Consider the following 19,149-nt stretch of genomic DNA (forward strand, 5'->3'; position numbering starts at 1 on the left):
TCGATTGGCCGGGGAATAATTATTTGAGAAATCACGAGTCGAAACCTCATAAGGATTTTACAATCACCGACATTATAAAAGCTTTGGACAATCCAGCGGAGATATTTTTTTTTGGTTCAAGGCAAAAAGCACTACCACGAACTATACCGCCATGGCGATGAGACGGTGCACAATTTCAAAAAACAAACAAAACAGTGTTAAACCACTGAAATAACATCAGCGAAAATACACTACATGAAGTAACATCGACGAAATACTGAAAATCATCGGCATTACCCATAAGGAGGCTCCCTATCTCCCAATCTCGTCCCACAATCTTTTCTACCACCAACAATAACTCCACCTCATGGAACCCACTTCCTTGGAGGTCCATGTTTCCTCCTATTTTCTTGCTTGTTCGGTGCAATTGTTACTCCACCACCTCACTGTGATATCGTCACCTTGTTGTCCCGTCACCGAGCTCCTCCACAAGCCTCAATCAGTTAGAAATGTTTTTTTGCTGCCATTGTCCTATCAGGAATCCATCCACCACTCCACCACATCTACCGGAACAAATATTCAGCCAGTAAAACGATCCTTTACCTTTCAAATTCCAGCTCAACTTCTTACTCTCCTCCATTCCTTTGTCCTTTTTTTTCCCTACAAGTGACATCAACTTTCTGTTTCATCAAATTACTCATTACCTTCACCACCCGAGGTGAAGGAGGTTATGTTTTCACCCCCTTTCTGTATGTCTGTTTGTTTGTTTGTCTGTGTACAGGATATCTCAAGAAGTTGTGGACGGATCCGGATGAAATTTTGTGGGCCGGTTTGATGTGTAACAAAGATGAACTGATTAGATTTTGGTGGAGATCCGGATCCAACTCGTATAATTTTTTTTAAGTGATTCTTCACCATTGAGAAATAGGGCCAAAAACGATATGTATCACGATATCTCAAAAAGTTGTGAACGGATTCGGACGAAACTTGGTGGACACGTCGGGTGTTTTACAAGGAAGAATTGTTTCAATTTTGGTGAAGATCCGAATCTGGATACAAGAATTATTTAATTTTATAAAGTGATTCTTCACCATTGAGATGGGGGTCAAAAACCATATCGAACTGCATAGAATGATGTTTTTAAAATGTCGTGAGCCCGATATGTTATCATGGATCAGACATTACCTGGCGGAGGTATGCGCTACACCGAGTGCCCTTCGAGTTCACGACTGTATTTCAAAGCTGTAATTCAATGTGATCTCATCTCCCACATTCACACTGATCCTTTTTATTTACTCGAGGGCCCATTGGCCCAATGGACCAAATTTTCATTGATCTTCATGGCTTTGATGAAAACCTGCCTGACCATTAGCTTGCCTTTCAGGTCAGGTCAGGTATGTGAGCATGCACCGGAGCAGCGCATCGCTGCGTCCACTCTCCGCCAGTACTCCAGGGGCCTCCATCTGGCCATCCCCCAGGAAGATGCCTGGCCCATCCCCATCTCCTTGAGATGTTGACCAACCTGCTGCAACCACGAGGCATGTGGTCGGCCCATTGACCTCCTCCACTCATGAGGCTCCCTCGCTGTTGGATCTTTTTCAGCAAGCCCAGATGTGATAATATACGTTCGTTATTATTATTGCCAAATGATACTCTTATTATTGTTGTTGTAAATATTATTAGTATTAATTAATATGTGCTTTGTTACAATGTTATCATTATTTTTATGATTTATTTTGTAATTGGGACGCCATGCCGCAGAAGGACAAATTAAGGTGGTCTATACACATCAAAATGGCGTGTGTTTAAAACATCTAAATTTTTCCGGTTTCTCCATAGTTAATTTACCTAATAAACTCAGAAAATCATGACGATCATTTCAGTGGATCACACTCGACATCAGAAAGCTCAAGTAGAAACATACACACACACACACACACACACACACACACACACACACACACACACACACACACACACACACACACACACACACACACACACACACACACACACACACCTCGTCCATTTATAGTCGACCAGCAGAGTACTCGCCTGATGGACAATCTTGTTCCAAGCATGCAACACGTTCTTCTGACGCATACCCTTATCCGGGCGGTGGATAGACAACTGACAGCTCCGTATAGGCAAAAGCAAAATAACGCGGGTTACGTACATGAAGCAAAAACATAACTACTGCTGATAATTAACAAGCTCGAATGAGCCAAGATCCTCGTCCTCTTAATGATGACGTCATAAAAACGAATATGACGTCATTGTGATGTACCAGGTTTGCGATAAATTATCTGTGCTAATGCCCGGCTTGATTCCCGCAAACAAAATTCAAACAGCTTGCCAAGTTTCGGAGATAATGGTATCGGCGATTTCCATTAGCAGCGATATTATGACGTCAATTTTTTCCTAGGAAGAATTTCCAAAATCGGAGATGGTTACTGCCTGCGCATGGGCTTTCTGCATATACATGGCAAGTTTCACGAAGATCCGATGAAAACACTGGGTTGTGAAACAAAAAATGTCAAAAAATGGGAATGACGTCATAAAAATTGATATGACGTCATAGTGATGTATCATATGTGCGGTAATTCATCTTTGCTAATGCCCTGTTCGATTCCCGCAAACAGAATTCAAAAAGCTTGCCAAGTTTCAGAGATAATTTTTAGGCGATTCCCATTAGCGGAGATATTTTGACGTCATAACTTTTTTTTCTAGGAGGAATTTTCAAAATCGGAGATGGTTACTGTCTGCGCAGGGTATTTTTACATATATATGCCAAGTTTCAGGAAGTTTCAATGAAAACTGTAGGCTGTGAAACAAAAAAGTCCACAAGAACAACAACATGAGTAAGACAGAGATCCTCCACGAGGATCTAAAAACACCTCACTGCACTTGGAAATGTGGGGACTGGAATCATACTGTCCTGTAAATGGTGAACACTTGTAATACCCTCACCCACCTGTAGGTGCAGCTACATGATACACATTTACAGAGAGAATTTGCATCCCTCCCCTTACAAAATCACCAGCAAAACCTGGAGGGGGAGCACTCGGGAGAGTGCAAAACCTCCGCCGCCAATACTGCTGTGTCACTCAAGTGAACCTTATATCTTATTCATTAAATATGATGTCAACAGTGCTGACAGAGTTATAGTTATTTTCTCCAACATTTTTTTGGGGCGGGGTGGGATTGGAAATCACTTAAAACATGTAGAAATGCAAAAAAAAAAAATTTTGTTTTCTAACAATTTTTTTTCTCTAACAATTTTTTTTTTTGGGGGGGGGGTTGTAAATCACTTAAAACATGTAGAAATGCAAAAAAATTCTCTTTTTTTGGGAGGGGGTAACAATTTTTTGGGGGGTTGGAAATCACTTAAAACATGTAGAAATGCAAAAAAAAAATTCTCTATTTTTTTTGGGGGGGGGAGGTAACAATTTTTTTTGGGGGGGGGGGGTTGGAAATCACTTAAAACATGCAGAAATGCAAAAAAAATAAAATTCTCTAACAATTTTTTTTTTCGGGGGGGGGGGAGGGACCAAGTCCAAAATTTAATGGCATGATCCTTGGACCATACCTAACCCTCCCACCAAGTTTCGTCGAAATCCGTCGAGGAGTTTTTCTGTAATACTGTTCACAAACAAACTAACAAACAAACAAACAGAAAGGGGTGAAAACAGTAACCTCCATCCATCTTTGAAGATGGCGGAGGTTAATAAAAACACCCCTATTATACATTAATTGGGGTCATGCTGATCCTATGTAGCAAGTCTTGATGTAATCAGACCAGAACTGAAGGATGAGTAGTGCAACAAACAAACACACACACACACACACACACACACACACACACACACACACACACACACACACACACACACACACACACACACACACACACACACACACACACACCGGTCTGTCAATTACAGGAAGGATTCCTCTCAGGCCCCAGCACCAACCTCCTCTCATTGTCAGAAGTACAATTCATTGTTGACAAAGGAAATGGTTGTTTTGTATTGTGCCCAAGATCGTTCAGTGTATGTACTTGTTACGTCTGTAGGGGGGCGTGTCTGTGCTCGTGCCATAAATTGACTAAATCCTTTTACGTACAGAGGAGCAGTTTGGTGCTCACTTATTCATTCCCTTTTCAGGCAGAACATTTTGGAGTCACTGCTGGGACGAACGTGCCAAGGATGATTGCATGCACAGCAACATTTCCTCAATTAACTATTAATCTCTTAGACTCTTAAGCAACCCATTTGGCAGTTAGGTTGGTGTGGGGAGAACTTGGCCAGAGGGTGAGGAAAGAGTGCATGCAACTTAAGGGACCATAATGGTGAAAGCCAAGGTTGCAGCAAAGGCCTGGCTGGCAAGAGGGATGTCTCCATTAGTGATTGTTTTAACACTGCGATGGCAAATACGGATACCACAGCCTTAGAGGATCGACAGATTCAGGTCAAAGGGGCACTGTATCCACCGTCGAAAGATCGATGTGTGTTGCTGAGTGATTTGCTGGGAATTTCAGCACCCAGCCAACAAAATGTAATTGGAAAAAGCCGAATGTCACTCATTTAATATGTATTTATTATCTTGATCGTGGTGAAGTTGAAGAACGTGAAGATAACGGTGTTAGGTCAGGTATGGGAACATGCGCAGGAACAGCGTGTTCCAGCGTCCACTTTCCTCCGGTACTTCAGGGGCCTCCGTCCTGCCATCCTCCAAGCAGATGCCTGGCCCATCCCCAACTCCTTGAGATGCCGATCAACCTGCTGCAACCACGAGGCACATGGTCGGCCCATTGGCCTCCTCCACTCAGGAGACTCCCTCGCTGAGAGAATCTGGTGAGCAGGATCAGCGTCAGGAAAGCGAGCCACATGTCCATACAGCCGCAGCTGACACTCGCAGACTATACAGGTAACAAACCTCATCTGAAGCTCTCTCGGCAACCGCTTGTTCGACACAAAGTCCGATCAGTGATACTCAAGGATTCTCCGAAGAGACCTGGTACCGAAGGAGTTAAGTCTCCTCAGATCCTTGGTCAGAGTCCAAGTCACGTCTGCAGAGCAAGACTGGGACCAACAAGTACTGAAAGACTCGGACTTTCGTCCTCCTGAATCGGTACCGACAGCGCCACATCCCATGATCCAGTGAATCCATGACTCCCCAGGCCCAACCCAGATGTCTGTCGACCTCTGGCTCACAACGTGCGGAGACATGTGTGGAAGAAAAATAATTATATTCACGTATTCTCAATTACAATTGTTGCTGGTACTTTATAAATTTAATTTTTGTGCTGTAGTCTAATTGGCTGTCAATAATGTTTCCCTTTTCCCAAGCGTCTTTTGACCTACATATTGATAAAAGTTACTATGAAAAAGGTCTTGCTTGCTGCATAGAAACAGGGTGACCTGGTTGATTACACTACAAACAATTTCCATGATTGTGTCATTCTCTCCCTCCCATCCAAAGTGGACACGTATTGCAGTTTTGAGTTATTTTGCCTAATGTTTATCAGCTCATCCCGTGGTTCAATTGCCAAATGTCTCACCCTCCCATTCCTTGGAATGTCAAATTGTGTATAAGAGTGTTTACTTCAGGCTTCTGTTTCAGTGAAGTCCATTCAATGTTTCAGTGAATCATTGAATGTTCTTCCTCCGTATATAGAAAATTTAAGATTCTCCTTTGGAATGATGATCCAACTTGTGGAAATTGAGTTCTTTTCCACCACAAATGACTATCACTGCCAAGGTAAGTGAATCTCTCCATGACCTCAACATCCTCACCACAAACAGGAACAGACAAGATAGCAGCATCCAAGATTTCATTGAAAGCCTGGATCTAGGTTTTCAGCCAGGAAACTCATAAACCCAGCGGCTCAGACTCCTCATTCAGTGCCCCGAGGGCCCCCTGTAACGATATCCATTGTCTCCACAAAGATGACTGCATCATCTGCGAAATCAAGGTCAGAGATCTTGACATTCCCAAACGATGCACCGCAGCTTGATCTCTCCGACATCCTCCTCAGAATCCAGTCCATACAAGCACTGAAAAGGGTGGTGGCCAGTACACACCCTTGACGAACTCCAGTAATAACTGCAAATAAGTTGTAAATGGAACCACCACACCTCACATTACTTTTGGTTCGAGAGTTCAAAAATCAGATTGATCCGTTTTGGTGGCACTCCATGAAGACCAAGAATCCTCCAGAAGGCATCCTGATTCACTGAATTTAACACTTTGCGTAGAGCAACATTAGCTGTGAGCAGCCCCTGCCAAAACTCTCGTCTGCGTTCGGTGAGGACCCGAAGAGCAAGGATACGGTCAATTGTTGACTTCATTTTAAGTCAAGCTTGATGACTGGTTGCTGGTGCTCGAGCAAATGGTGGTGAACCCTATCAAGCACTGAGAGCAGTGTCACCCCTCTGTAGTTGTTGTAGTCCTGGCGATCACTCTTCCCTTTCCAGAGAGAGACAACAAGGCCCCTCTTCCAGTCAGTCGGGATGATGCCTGCGTTCCAAACGGAACACACAACTGCATGCGACAACATGAGTACAGCATTTACACCAGCCTTGAGAAATTCAGCATGGATGCCACAGATCCCATGAGCTTTACCTCCTTTCAACTGGTTCACCGCAGCCTGTGTTTCCATAAGCGAAGGTGGTTCACAGTTTATCGAAGAACAAGCAATCGTGATAGTTGCACCCCTGACATCCAATTCAACAGCTGGTGGGTTAGCGTGGTACAGCCACTCAAAGTAACCGACCCAGCGGGCATTCACTTCGGACTCCTCTGTCAAGAGCCCACCAGCCTCTGCTCCAACGGCAGTACACCAGGTGACGGGCTTGGAGGAACGCAATACACAAATTCTTCTGCAAGCAGGACGAGAATTACTTGCCAACAGGTGATGCTCTGCCACTTCACAGCTTCCTCACACATAGGCCCCTTTTTCTGTACTCAACACACGTGCAGTTTTACGACTCAACTCCCTGAACAGCTCAGCTCTACCATTAAGCCTGGCCCTGCGACTATGTTCAATGTTATCCAGTGTCCTTTGGGAGACAAGTTTCTTCTTCACCTGATGGTGGGTTCCAAGACATCCACCGGCAACATCAAGGATGGTAATCTTGAAGGCACTCCACAACTCTTCAGGATTTCCCAAAATACCCAGACCTCCCCCCCCCCACTCCCCCAAGTCCTCAATCTGCTTGTTTGCAAACTCCTCAGCTAACCTCTCATCCTTGAGTTTGCCAAAAACCAGCCTAGGCATGGTACCATTGCCAACATCCTGGGATGGTACTATTCTCCTGGATTTAAGCTGCAACTTAGTTGCTACAAGACTGTGCTTGAGGTATTGAGGAACTGAGCACTCCAGTCATCCCTGCAGTTCTGAATCATCCTCGAGCACATAGTCAATCTCCTTCGACACACCATCAGAGTTGGAATACTCAGTCCAGCGACGAGGCTGTGGGTGCTAAAACCATGAACCAGCCACCCTTAGTTCACAATTTCTGGCAAAGTCAAGGAACTTGACTATTCTGGTTCACGGTTCAAGACCCATTGGGACCAACACATGTCTCATAGCCATCCCTATCAGTGCCAGTCTGCATTGAAATCCTCCAAGACGAGAAGAGTATCTTGCCTGGAGCACTCATCAACCACAGACTCGACCGCAGCATAGAATTCCTCCTTCACAGTGAGAACACTCGTCTCATTCGGAGCATATTCAGAGACCAGTGAAATTACACTCAAGGAGTGACAAATCCTCAGTCTCATCATGGGAGTCAGGCTTAATGGACACAGCTACAACAACCCCTTGGGCATGGTAACCATTAGAGTGACCAGACCAGTAGTACTGTCAGTGTAACCTGAAAGTAGTTGATAATTATAAGATTATTGTGAAAGTAGTTTATAATCATCTCACCACTATCCGGTCTCTGAATCTCTGAGTGCTGGAGTGGCTGAACTAGCTGAACTAGCTGAACTAGCTAGCTGCAAGAGACAAAAATCAAAGAGCTGAGCGAAACCAGTGAATGGAGCGGCAAGATTGTTTAGACCCAAAAAGACCACTGAGACAAACTACAAAGAGACTTGGATGAATTACAGCAGTCGGTGCAACAAAAACAAGAAGTGCAAGCATTGGCCAGCAGAGGTTTGGAGAACGATGAACATTTGGTCACATTAGGGAAGAAACCAAAGCTAATACAGGATTCTGCTTTGCTTTGAGAAAGAGATTTCAAGACATCAGGTCAGATTGGTGAGCCTGGGCAAAAGGATAGATTTATAGCCTCGTTCACCAGATAGAAAAGTTTTTCGAGCTGAGTACACCAAATAGAAAATGGACTGAGTAAAGGTTTCCTGGAAACTGAGACTGTTGATACTGTAGTGTACTTTTCATCAGTGCCGATTTGTAAGCACTATTCCATCATTCCACCATTGAGAGATGGGGCCAAAAACGACAAGTAGCATGATATTTCTAAAAGTTGTGGACGAGTTATAACATAACGAGGTGGATGAGTTGGTTCGGCGACAAGAACAAGCCGATTCGATTTTTGGTTCAGGTCCGATTCCAGATCCGGCCCAGCAGTGGGATACAAAACGTGAACTGTTCAACGTGGCAGAGGTATGCCGTCTCCCAAGTGCCATTCTCGTTATTCAGGCAATTTTGAGTTGTATTCATTTTTGTTGTGTGCATGGAGGCAAGCTCAGAGTTGTTAGTTTGCACATCTACCACAAGTAAAACAATAACGTAACAAATATTTGTTTTGTGACATTATTGTTATTAGTCAATTATTATTGTTATTAGACTAATAATAATTAGTTAATGCAGTCGACATATAGTTACCTTTCCATCGATTGACTTTACCGAGAAGCCTTAACAGTTAGTGACTTTGATGTGGATGTGGACTTGGAGTTGGAAGAGGGGAATAGGATGTGGACTTGGAATTGGGATGAGGGAGGGGTGGGATGTGGACCTGCAGTTGGGAGGGTGGGTGGGATGTGGACTTGGAATTGGGATGAGGGAGGGACGTGGGCTTGGAATTGGGATGAGGGAGGGACATGGGCTTGGAGTTTGGAGGGTGGAGGGATGTGCACTTGGAGTTGGGAGGGATGTGGACTTGGAATTGGGAGGGGTGGGTGGGATGTGGACTTTGGAGTTGAGAATGGAAGGGGGAGGGAGAGATTCACACTTGGAGTTGGGAGGGGGAGGGATGTGCACTTTGGAGTTGGGAGGGATGCACACTTGGAGTTGGGATTCGGGGGGGTGGGGTGGGGGGGGAGAGATGTGGACTTGGAGTTGGGAATGGGGTAGAGAATATTTTACCCCAAAGTCTTATCTGTCTGAGGTGTAACACCAATCTTTGCCAAGAACATTAAATTATGAACGAGAAGGGCACTCGTTTGAGCGCATACGGCGCATACCTCCGCAACACAATGCCTGATCCATGAGAATATATGAGGCCATATACATTTTTGAAATATCATGCTACATATCGTTTTTGGCCCTATCTCTCAATGGTGAAGAAGCACTTTAAAAATTTGAGTAGTCGGATCTGGATATAGATCTTCACCAAAATCTAATCAGTTCATCCACGTCACACACCCAACCTGCCCACCAAATTTCATCTGGATCCGTCCAAAACTTTTTGGGATATCGTGCACACAGACAGACAGACAAACAAACAGAGAGGGTTGAAAGCATAATCTCCTTCACCTTCGGTGGCGGAGGTAAAAATCAAATCTGCCTACCATTTCAGCTTTGCAAAAATTTATTCTGGATGATGTTCAAAGCACAGGAATAAACACACAAGAAATTCGCGCAATATAATGCAACCATCAAAATCACATGTTCTATCAAAACACCTCCAGCACAAAAAATATTATTTTTTACAACAATCTTACAATTATAAACTACTTTCAGAACAGTTTAACTTACACATTAAAGCATCTTCAAAAACTTGCAAGGCCTTTGATTTTCAGACACCGACCAAAGAGAAATAGCACATTAAGATCCACAAACAAATATAAATGCCCTTCTATTAGGGCCAGCTATTAAATTGTTATAACCAAATCAAATACTTCTCAAAACCGACCAACCTTTGTGCGAGGGGAGACCTACATTGAATGAGGTGGAAAAGTAGACAAAAACAAACAAAACTGAGAAGGTTATGGATGGGGAAATAGAAGGAAAAATGTAAGCTATGGACTTGGGGAGGGGGGGGGATAGAATTGTTGTTGTAGTTGTTAACAAGTGCATCTTGGACTGAGACCTAATTCTGAATTCAGTCCATTAGTTCTATCATTCACCGAGGTAGGGCTGTGCTTTTGATGCAGTGCCCCTGTATATTGAGTGAGGAATTTAGAATTTGGCCAGGGTGTCAAAAATAACTTGCCTCCTCGTATTGAAAGCCACCATGAGTTCTTTAACGTCACCAACTCACGTAAGCAGATGGGACACCCAGTTTAATGTCCATTCGAGGAACAGTGTACACATTGATGAATCATCCTGCATGCAAACATCAGGGTAACAGTTTATAGCCAGGCTGAAATACCCAGGTTTATACCCAGGCCAGACAGCTCAGAGGTGAGTGTGCATAGCTCGAGGCTATCCTCTCAGCCTAGTGGTAGCGATATATATATATATATATATATATATATATATATATATATATATATATATATATATATATATATATATCGCTACCACTAGGCTGAGAGGATAGCCTAGAGCTAGTGGTAGAGAGAAGGGAACAAAAGCAGACAAGGTAGAACAGAATATGCAGATGATGAACATCACATCGTTTGATTGTCGATAACTTTTGTAAGAAGCCTTCCACATTTACTCTACAATCCTGTCATGGCCCTGATCCTGTTTCTCACTCATCTCCAATAACACATCAAATGTCTGTATTTCCTGCTGCTGTGTCCAAAAAGCAGTTCAAATGTGCTGGAAGTTTGGTCATACAATTGCCAATGCAGTTGATTAAAGATAGCTAAACAACATCGTTTTGCTCAATAAAGAAAACCTCAAGATAAAATGAAGCGATTTTAAAATGCATATTCTTCAGTTCTCTAACGAATACCAAAGGATCTCTATCCTTTCACGTTTTCTAAAAATTTTCACCAAATGTCAAAAGGATAATAAAAAAAAACAACCACAATAAAATATACATTTTCCTCTCAAAAGTTACAAAATCAATGATTCAATGATGCATCTCTGCATTCTACCTACAATTTTACAATCCATGTGCAACATAAAACCCCACAAAAATGGAATAAATAAATTCGCAATAAATAAAATCAAATACATTTCGTTTTAATATCTGCTGTGACACACCTTCGATTATGCTATGCACAAATCTCCATCTGTACAACAGAGACAAAAAGCTTGCTTTCATCCGAAAGTGGCCCTGTTGAATAAAGATATACTTATTAATGGATAGGATCAACCAAAGGAGTATGTAAGTGCTATGAGAATGAACGTGCAGCCTGAGGTTTTGAGCATTAGCCCATCAGATAAATAAAAGGGAAAGGGCTCACGATCCAAATGGTAACTGCACCGCAATTAACATACTCCAGCTTTTCGGAGATAAAATCCATCATTTATCTCATCTACCAAGACAAAATGACACTACCCTTCACAGAGATTAGTGTTCCTTTGCTTCCTATTTGTGGTGGTTGTTTGAACAACACTAATAAAAATGTCCCCAATAAAGTCCAATCAAACCTCATGTAAAGCATCATTTCACTTTTATGCAAGAAAGAATGACATTGACAAAACGAGCCAAGTGTAACACGAGTCAAATATAACATCATGAACTTAAAGCAACATTAAATAAAATAAAGAAAGTTCTTGCTCAGAGCAACGCATTTGAGAGACACCAAAACTGCAGTGTATGGGGTGATTAAGAAATGGTACATCTGCAATGTAACTTTGAGGTAAAACTCAATGCATGTCGAGTGATGAGGAATTCATTCATTAGACCATCCCCTCCAGGTTCTCTTGGGATGTCGTCGTATTTTTGCCATCGTTTCCGGCCGGCAAGAATTTCCCATCGTGTTCTTGCAGCAACTGCACAACCTCTTGTTGTCCAAACCTCACTGCCTCATCCATCGGAGTATTTCCCCACCTGCCACAGATTCCATCATTGAGGCTGGCATTCCCAGAATAAGTAAATTGTGTTTCAAGTTTGCACCTCCATTAAATCCCACATATAACTAGAATGGCACTCGTAGAGTGCATCGTCTCACCCCGCACGTTCATTCTGAACAAAAACATCATCGATAACTGAAAACGCTACCATTATGGCCCATATACCCCTATCATCCATCCACCCTGTTATGTCATGCTGTTTCTTGGCATGGGTTATGAATGTCATAAAAATAATTCTTCACTCACATCAGGTCATAGATCAGACAAATGAAGCTTCAGATTTTTTTGGAGAAAGATTTCAATTCAACCAATTATGGCTGAAATACCACTTCACCAATGACATCATTGTTATCACACTATATACCCCAAGGGGAGTTTATGACATATGCCAAGCTTAAATTTTTTCTCGTTGAGTGGTTTCGGAGAAAAATGATGCCCAATTTTTTCCCCTTTAATGATACTCCCATATGTCTGCCATACCAGGTGACCTATGATGTCAGATTTAGCAAAAAAAAAAATTCTTCGTGGGGAGTCCCTCCGATGTCTAAAGTTTTGCACATCTTGTCTGAATCGGACAAGCGGTTGCAGAGAAAAACATTTTTAAAGTGAAAATATAGACGTGGACACACACACAGACACACACACACACACGCAGACAGACACACAGACAGGGGCATTGCAATGGTCTCACATCCCCTTCAGGGTGAGACTAAAACTTCACAATATCACAATAAGAATTGTATTATAATTCCTTTTTTTGGAGATTATCTTCATAAATATAACATTGCATTTCGTACTCCAGTCTACCAATCGGAAAATGTTTGCTCATTTATCACACAATTGCTTCAGAGTTTCTTGGTGGGCAGAACAGATCCATATCATGCATCAATTATATATCAGAGCACAATGTTCATAAAAAAGAAAAAAAATACCTGTCTTTGGGTGAGATGTTCACTTTACATGACTCCAGTAGGAATCGCACTACTTCAGCATGCCCTAGTATAGAATGAAGCAAATAAACAAGTTACACAAGACATATCATAAACCACTAAAACACAAGATAGAAGACCCTCCATATCGGGGGTTCAACTATCGCGGGTTTCTACCAATCGCAGGCAACCGATTGTGTTCCGATTCCGTTATCGCGGGATTTCATTTCGACCAATCGTGGTTTTTGAGCTGAGAGGAGTTATCATTTGCATCCCATGAATGAATGATTACCTTCCATTACAAGCCTTGTGGTGTTTCTCATGCACCGTTTTTAATGAGCCCAAATGAAAAGCAATGAACAAAGTTAGTTTTACCAAGAGACATAGAAAGGTTATGACGTTGGGTTGAGTTGTTACAATGTTTGGCTCAAGGAGAAAATGAGGCATTTTTATTTTGTATACCTTGTCGAGGCTTGTATGAGAGTGAACACACAACGCACAGCAAGGGGGGCATGAGACAGGAGGGGCGGAAGAGGGAAGGACAAAACAGTGGGGAACAGAGACATTAGATCAGTGTAAGGGAGAGGGATGGGGCGGGGAACACGGGGTATAGAAGATGGACATTAGAGGGACTTTCAGGAAGGAAAGCAGGGGAATTGAAGGAAGTGGGCTTGGGTGGATTATTGGGGGTAGAAAAGATCGAGGATTTGGATGGGGTAAAGATAAGAGGTGGTGGTGTACAGCTGTTTTGAAGGCCTGGAGGGAAGAATAGGATTGAAGAGAGTGTGGGAGTATATTCCAAAGTTGGGAAAAAAGAGGAATGAAAGAGTGAAGGTGAGCTTAGTGATTTTGGTAATTTTACCAGAAGGGGATTGCTGGTGGACCTTGAGCGCCCTGCAGAAATATGGGGGGGGGGGAGACATATCGCAGGGAGAGGGGGGGTGAAACCGGAGAGGAGATGGTAGAAGAAAGAAAGACCACTGCCCTGCCTGTGGTGGGAGAGTGAGAGGCCCAAAGACTCAGCCTCATCGCGGGTGATACCAATGATCCTAAATGCCTTGGTTTCCACAGCGAGAAGCCGAGAAAGGTGAGAGGTAGGAGCACCATCTCAGAGGGAAGAGCAGTACTCCATCTGGCTGCAGACGAAAGCTTTGTATACATGGTCAGGAGCTCAGGTGGGCCGAGGAAGGACTTTGCACGACGAAGGATTCCCAGTCGGCGACTGGCTTTGGAGGCCAGGTTGCAAATGCGTCTTTCCCAGGAAAGATCATGGCAGATGGTGAGAGCCAGAAGCTTGAATGAAAGGACTTCTTGCAGAGGATTGTTGAGAAAGTCGATGGGGTTGGGGGAGGTTTCCGGACAGTCCTTTCAAAGAGACATAGTGAGAGTGTGAGATTTGTCAGGATTGAACAACATGTTCCAAGTGTTGGACCAGCTTGTGATTTTATTCACATCTGCAGAGAGTGAAGAGGCTGCTGCTTGCCAATCTGAGGGATGACAGATGGTAAGGGAGTGGGTGGAGTCATCAGCAAGGAGATAAAGAGGATTTTCCAGAGAGTTGGAGAGATCGTTGATGAAAACCAGAAAAAAGCACAGGGCCCAGAACACTGCCTTGAAGAACTCCAGCCTGGACAGGAAGAGGGGATGAGAGAACTCCATTAAGGGCACACGTTGACTGTGACAGGAGAGGAAGTCTGTGAGCCATGAGTGGAGATTGTCTTGGATACCATAAAAAGTGAGTTTGATGAGCAGTGCGGGTTGCCAGACTGTATCGAAAGCACGCAATATATCTCGGGAGAAGGCTCTGATCTCACGCCTGGCATTGTGGACCTCTATCCATTGTTGGGAAAGTAGGAGCAGCAAGTCCAAGGTAGAGTGACCTGGTCTGAATCCAAATTGATGATCTGAAATCAGGCCATTAGAGAAAAGGAAGGATTTAATGTAGCAAGCGATGATGGATTCCATAACATTGCTGATGATTGGGAGAAGGCTGATTGGTCTATAATTGCAGGGATGTTTTTGCACCTTTTTTATGCAGAGCGGTAAGAAGTTGCTGCTGCGAAGAAACTTTTATGAAGTTGCTGATTTCAAAACAGATGGCAAATGACCTTGAGCAAATGAGAGGGTGAACAGAAGAGAAAGAGGGTGAGCAAGAGCAGCAGAGCAGATTTTAGGACACATGGGATGATGCCGTCTGGACCAGTTGCAGAATCGGAGTCGAGGTTTGACAGCAAAATCTCTACCTTGTCGGGAGAAACGGACACAGAGTCCCGGAACAGCTGGGTGTGACTGGATAAGGTGGGTTCATAAAGCGATGGGGTTGGGACACAAGATGTTGTTTAATGGGTAAAACCTGCAAAGGACAAGAGACATAAGGACAACTTTTAACCCTTAGATGCATAAGTGGGTCAAAAATGACCCAGTTTGGCTGTAAAATTGCAATCTCTTTTTTGCATTCATGCATCTAAGGGTTAAAGTAATATTTATTAATCCCTACTGTTTACCTTAAACACAATGATACTAATTACATATAACACTTAATGACTTTCCTAATAATCCCTAAATTAAACACATACCAATGTCACAGACTACAATGCAGCTGTAAGTTCACTCATGACTCTGGAGATGGCAACCTAGCTCAAGCAAACAGTTTGTAAAATAAACTTCATCGGGTTATAAATGAGTGAAGGGTAGGCGGTGAGCATGTTCGAAAGGATCTAGTCCCAAGGGTGCACACACGATGAAGCCGACGGGCCAGTCGTGTCGTAGAAGTCCTCAGAAGATGAAGTCCTCATATCACCAAAGTATGGAGAAGAAGCCATGTTCACGGGTCAAGTTGTGTGAGCGATATTGAAGACGGGACCTCCAAACTGTTAAGGACACTGTGTTACATGAAGAAGGGGAGAGAGTGGAGGAACAGGCAAGTTGCCTTCTCAATAATGCACCAGCAAGGATATACAAGCTTTGAAGTCATCTCCAAGACAACAGCAGTGCAATGTTAGACAAGTAGATTCAACGAATAGAGGAAGTTCAGCAAATGATACCTCACTGGGTATGATAAGAAGTGAAGCTGAATTTCGACCAACCAATGTACATTGGGTGAAGTTGGTTCTTCGTGGCCAGGGAATGGGGGAGTTGATGAACCAGCCCAGGTTTGCATACAGAAGACCCCCGACTCCTTCTTTACTGGGTGAATCAGTTTTAAAATGATTTGCGCCACATAAAATTGAGCAGCTCAGGAGAATGTGTCATTTTATTTCTCCCCTTTGTCTCCTCTGCTCCTTCTCCTTCCTTCTTTTTCCTCTTTCCTCTTGATGAAAACTGTCGGTGTCTCTTACATCTTGTGTTGTTATTGTTGCCAATGCCACTGCAGTCTTGGCTGGTGTCATTGTGACCCAACAGGACATTCAACAGTCAAAACAACCTTTACCAAAGCACAATTAAATTAAAATACTGGTCCTTAATAGTACACAAAGAGGTTACCCAAATTTTGTCAAAAACCATGATATTTAAGGGCTTACTGTATATATCCTTGAATACAAAATAATAACAGCTGGATGCACTAATGGCAATACCTTCAGCAGCAGCAACATGTAGGGCTGTGCGGTAGTCATAATCCTTTTGCTCCATGTCCATAGCAGATAACGCAAACCTGAATTTGCAAGAAAGAAAAAAAACAACAGCAAACCTTTAAACCTTGATAACGAGCCGTTAATTAACCTCCGCCATCGAAGATCGGAGGTTACTGTTTTCACCCCTTTCTGTTTGTTTGTTTGTTTGTTTGTGAACAGTATTACGGAAAAACTCCTCGACGGATTTCGACCAAACTTGGTGGGGGGAGGTTAGGTATGGACCAAGAATCATGCCATTAGATTGTGGACTTGGTCCCCGCCCCCCCCCAAAAAAAATTGTTGGAGAAATTTTTTTTTGCATTTCTACATGTTTTAAGTGATTTCCAACCCCCCCCAAAAAAAATTGTTAGAGAAAAATATTTTTTTTTGCATTTCTACATGTTTTGAGTGATTTCCAACCCCCCCAAAACATTTAGAGAAAAATTTTTTTTTTTTTGCATTTCTACATGTTTTACGTGATTTCCAACCCCCCCCCTAAAAAAAATTGTTATAGAAAAAAAAATTTTTGCAACTTTTTTTCAACAAAATTTCGATTTCATTTTTTTGCATTTCTACGTTTTAAGTGATTTCCAACCCCCCCCCCCCCACCCAAAAAAAAATTGGAGAAAAGAACTATAACTCTGTCAGCACTGTTGACATCATATTTAATGAATAAGATATAAGGTTCACTTGAGTGACCCAGCAGTATTGGCGGCGGAGGTTTTGCACTCTTCCGAGTGCTCCCCCTCTAGTTGATTCAGCAATTGAAATTCTTTGTGGTGTGAAAAAACAAGATGGATTGAGAAAGTAAAATTGCTATACATTTTACATCAGCTGGTCTGCTTCCAAGAAGCTCAGTTATTTACCTGCTGCTTCTGTTTCTTATTTTCAGATTCAAAATCAAAATACTATAACATATAAAACTGTCTTACCTCCTCATGGCAGAAACATCTCCACTGTAAGCTGCAAACAGTAGGTTGATGACGGTTTTAGCCTGATGTGAAAGAGAAAAGAATAATCAGAAACTGTAAGCATTATTGATTATGAAATTGTTGAATTTTGAGAACAGTGATGAAAGAAATTAAGTAAATCGGTGAAGGAGAAAGAGGGGACATGGAACAACGGAAGAGTGGAATGCTGTTGATGATTATACCACAATATGAGATTTTTGCATTTGATATCTGGTTGAATGTTGATATTCAACCATTCATTTGATATTTGGTTGAATGTTGCAACAACCGAATTAATATTACATCCAAAAGAGACGCAAGGGACTTTACATAATCGTAGTCTCACCTTGACCTCACCACCCTCCCGTCGTGGATCCAGTTTCTTGACAAAGTGTCGAAGGTTGTCATAATTATGAAAATTGAAGACTGAAACCAACTCCTTCAAGGTAAGAAGAGACAAAAGCTCAAAACAACATGAATGAAAGGCAATCCAGCAACAACTGTTTCAACTAAACACAAAAATACCTGCTGCCTATTCTTATAGCACGTGAAATAATGCTGTGTACATTCTTGACACAATCAACAAGTAAAAAAAGATATAAAATGTCATAGCCCCTGTTGTTTTAGTAATTTTGCTGTATGAAGTTCAACGGCAAGCCCATATTTATGTACAACTAAAATGGCTACCAGTCTACCAGTCAGTCATCTTTGATCAGATTGCAAAATAAAGTGAGGGGTACGTGTATACCATCATGGACTGTGCTTGTGCCAAGTTTGAATAAAATCAGACCGTGCATGTCTGAGAAATGGATGGGGACACATTTCAGTAACAAAATGGCCACCAGTCAGCCATCTTGGATTTTTCTCGAAAAAAAATGACGTGCATATGTAAGCCATCATTTATTATCTGTGTGCCAAGTTTGAACAACATCAGTAAATGCATGTCCGGAAATGGTTAAGGACGTGTTCAACATCGGGTTTTTTACAACTAAAATGGCCATCAGTCTACCAGTCAGCCATCTTTGATCAGATCACAAAATAAAGTTCGGTGCAAGTGTATACCATTGTGTACTGTGCTTGAGGCATGTTTGAACAAAATTGGACCATGCATGTCGGAAAAATGGTTGGGGACACGTTTAAGTAACAAAATGACCGCCAGTCGGCCATATTGGATCTGATCTCGAAAATAAATGACAAGCTTATGTAAGGCATCATTCATTAACTGTGGGCCAAGTTTGAAGAACATCGGTAAATACAAGTCCAAGAAATAGTTGAGGACACGTTCAACACCGGGTTTTTTACAACTAAAATGGCCACCAGTCGGCCATATTGGATATGATGTCGAAAAAAAAAAGATACATGTAAGCCATCATTCATTATATGTCTGCCAAGTTTGAACAACATCGGTAAATGCATGTCTGAGAAATTGTTGAGGACATATTTGATAACGTGTTTCAAATTTTTACAACTAAAATGGCTGCCAGTCGGCCACCTTGCATCTTATGTCGAAAAAA

The 19,149-nt window shown here is 42.4% G+C and overlaps 1 protein-coding gene across 5 annotated transcripts in view; it reads right to left on the reverse strand.

The window, feature by feature from the left end:
* Positions 1-9,743: 9,743 nt before the first annotated feature.
* The window catches only part of LOC147022017 (glutaminase kidney isoform, mitochondrial-like), a 70,919-nt gene continuing 61,513 nt past the window's right edge, over positions 9,744-19,149 (reverse strand). For 2 of the 5 annotated variants that reach the window (XM_085892568.1, XM_085892570.1), the window contains 5 exons: positions 17,982-18,074; positions 17,618-17,679; positions 16,650-16,726; positions 13,078-13,141; positions 10,673-12,122 (listed from right to left, as the gene is read on the reverse strand). In XM_085892568.1, coding sequence (XP_085748694.1) covers positions 11,972-12,122; positions 13,078-13,141; positions 16,650-16,726; positions 17,618-17,679; positions 17,982-18,074 — 447 coding nt within the window. In that variant the 3' untranslated portion in view covers positions 10,673-11,971. The other 3 variants (XR_015061044.1, XR_015061045.1, XM_085892569.1) reach the window with 3 other exon arrangements.

Source organism: Eptatretus burgeri, chromosome 8 (genome assembly GCF_056783735.1).
Source record: "Eptatretus burgeri isolate ZD-2024b chromosome 8, Ebu_testis_v1, whole genome shotgun sequence".
NCBI lineage: Eukaryota > Metazoa > Chordata > Myxini > Myxiniformes > Myxinidae > Eptatretus > Eptatretus burgeri.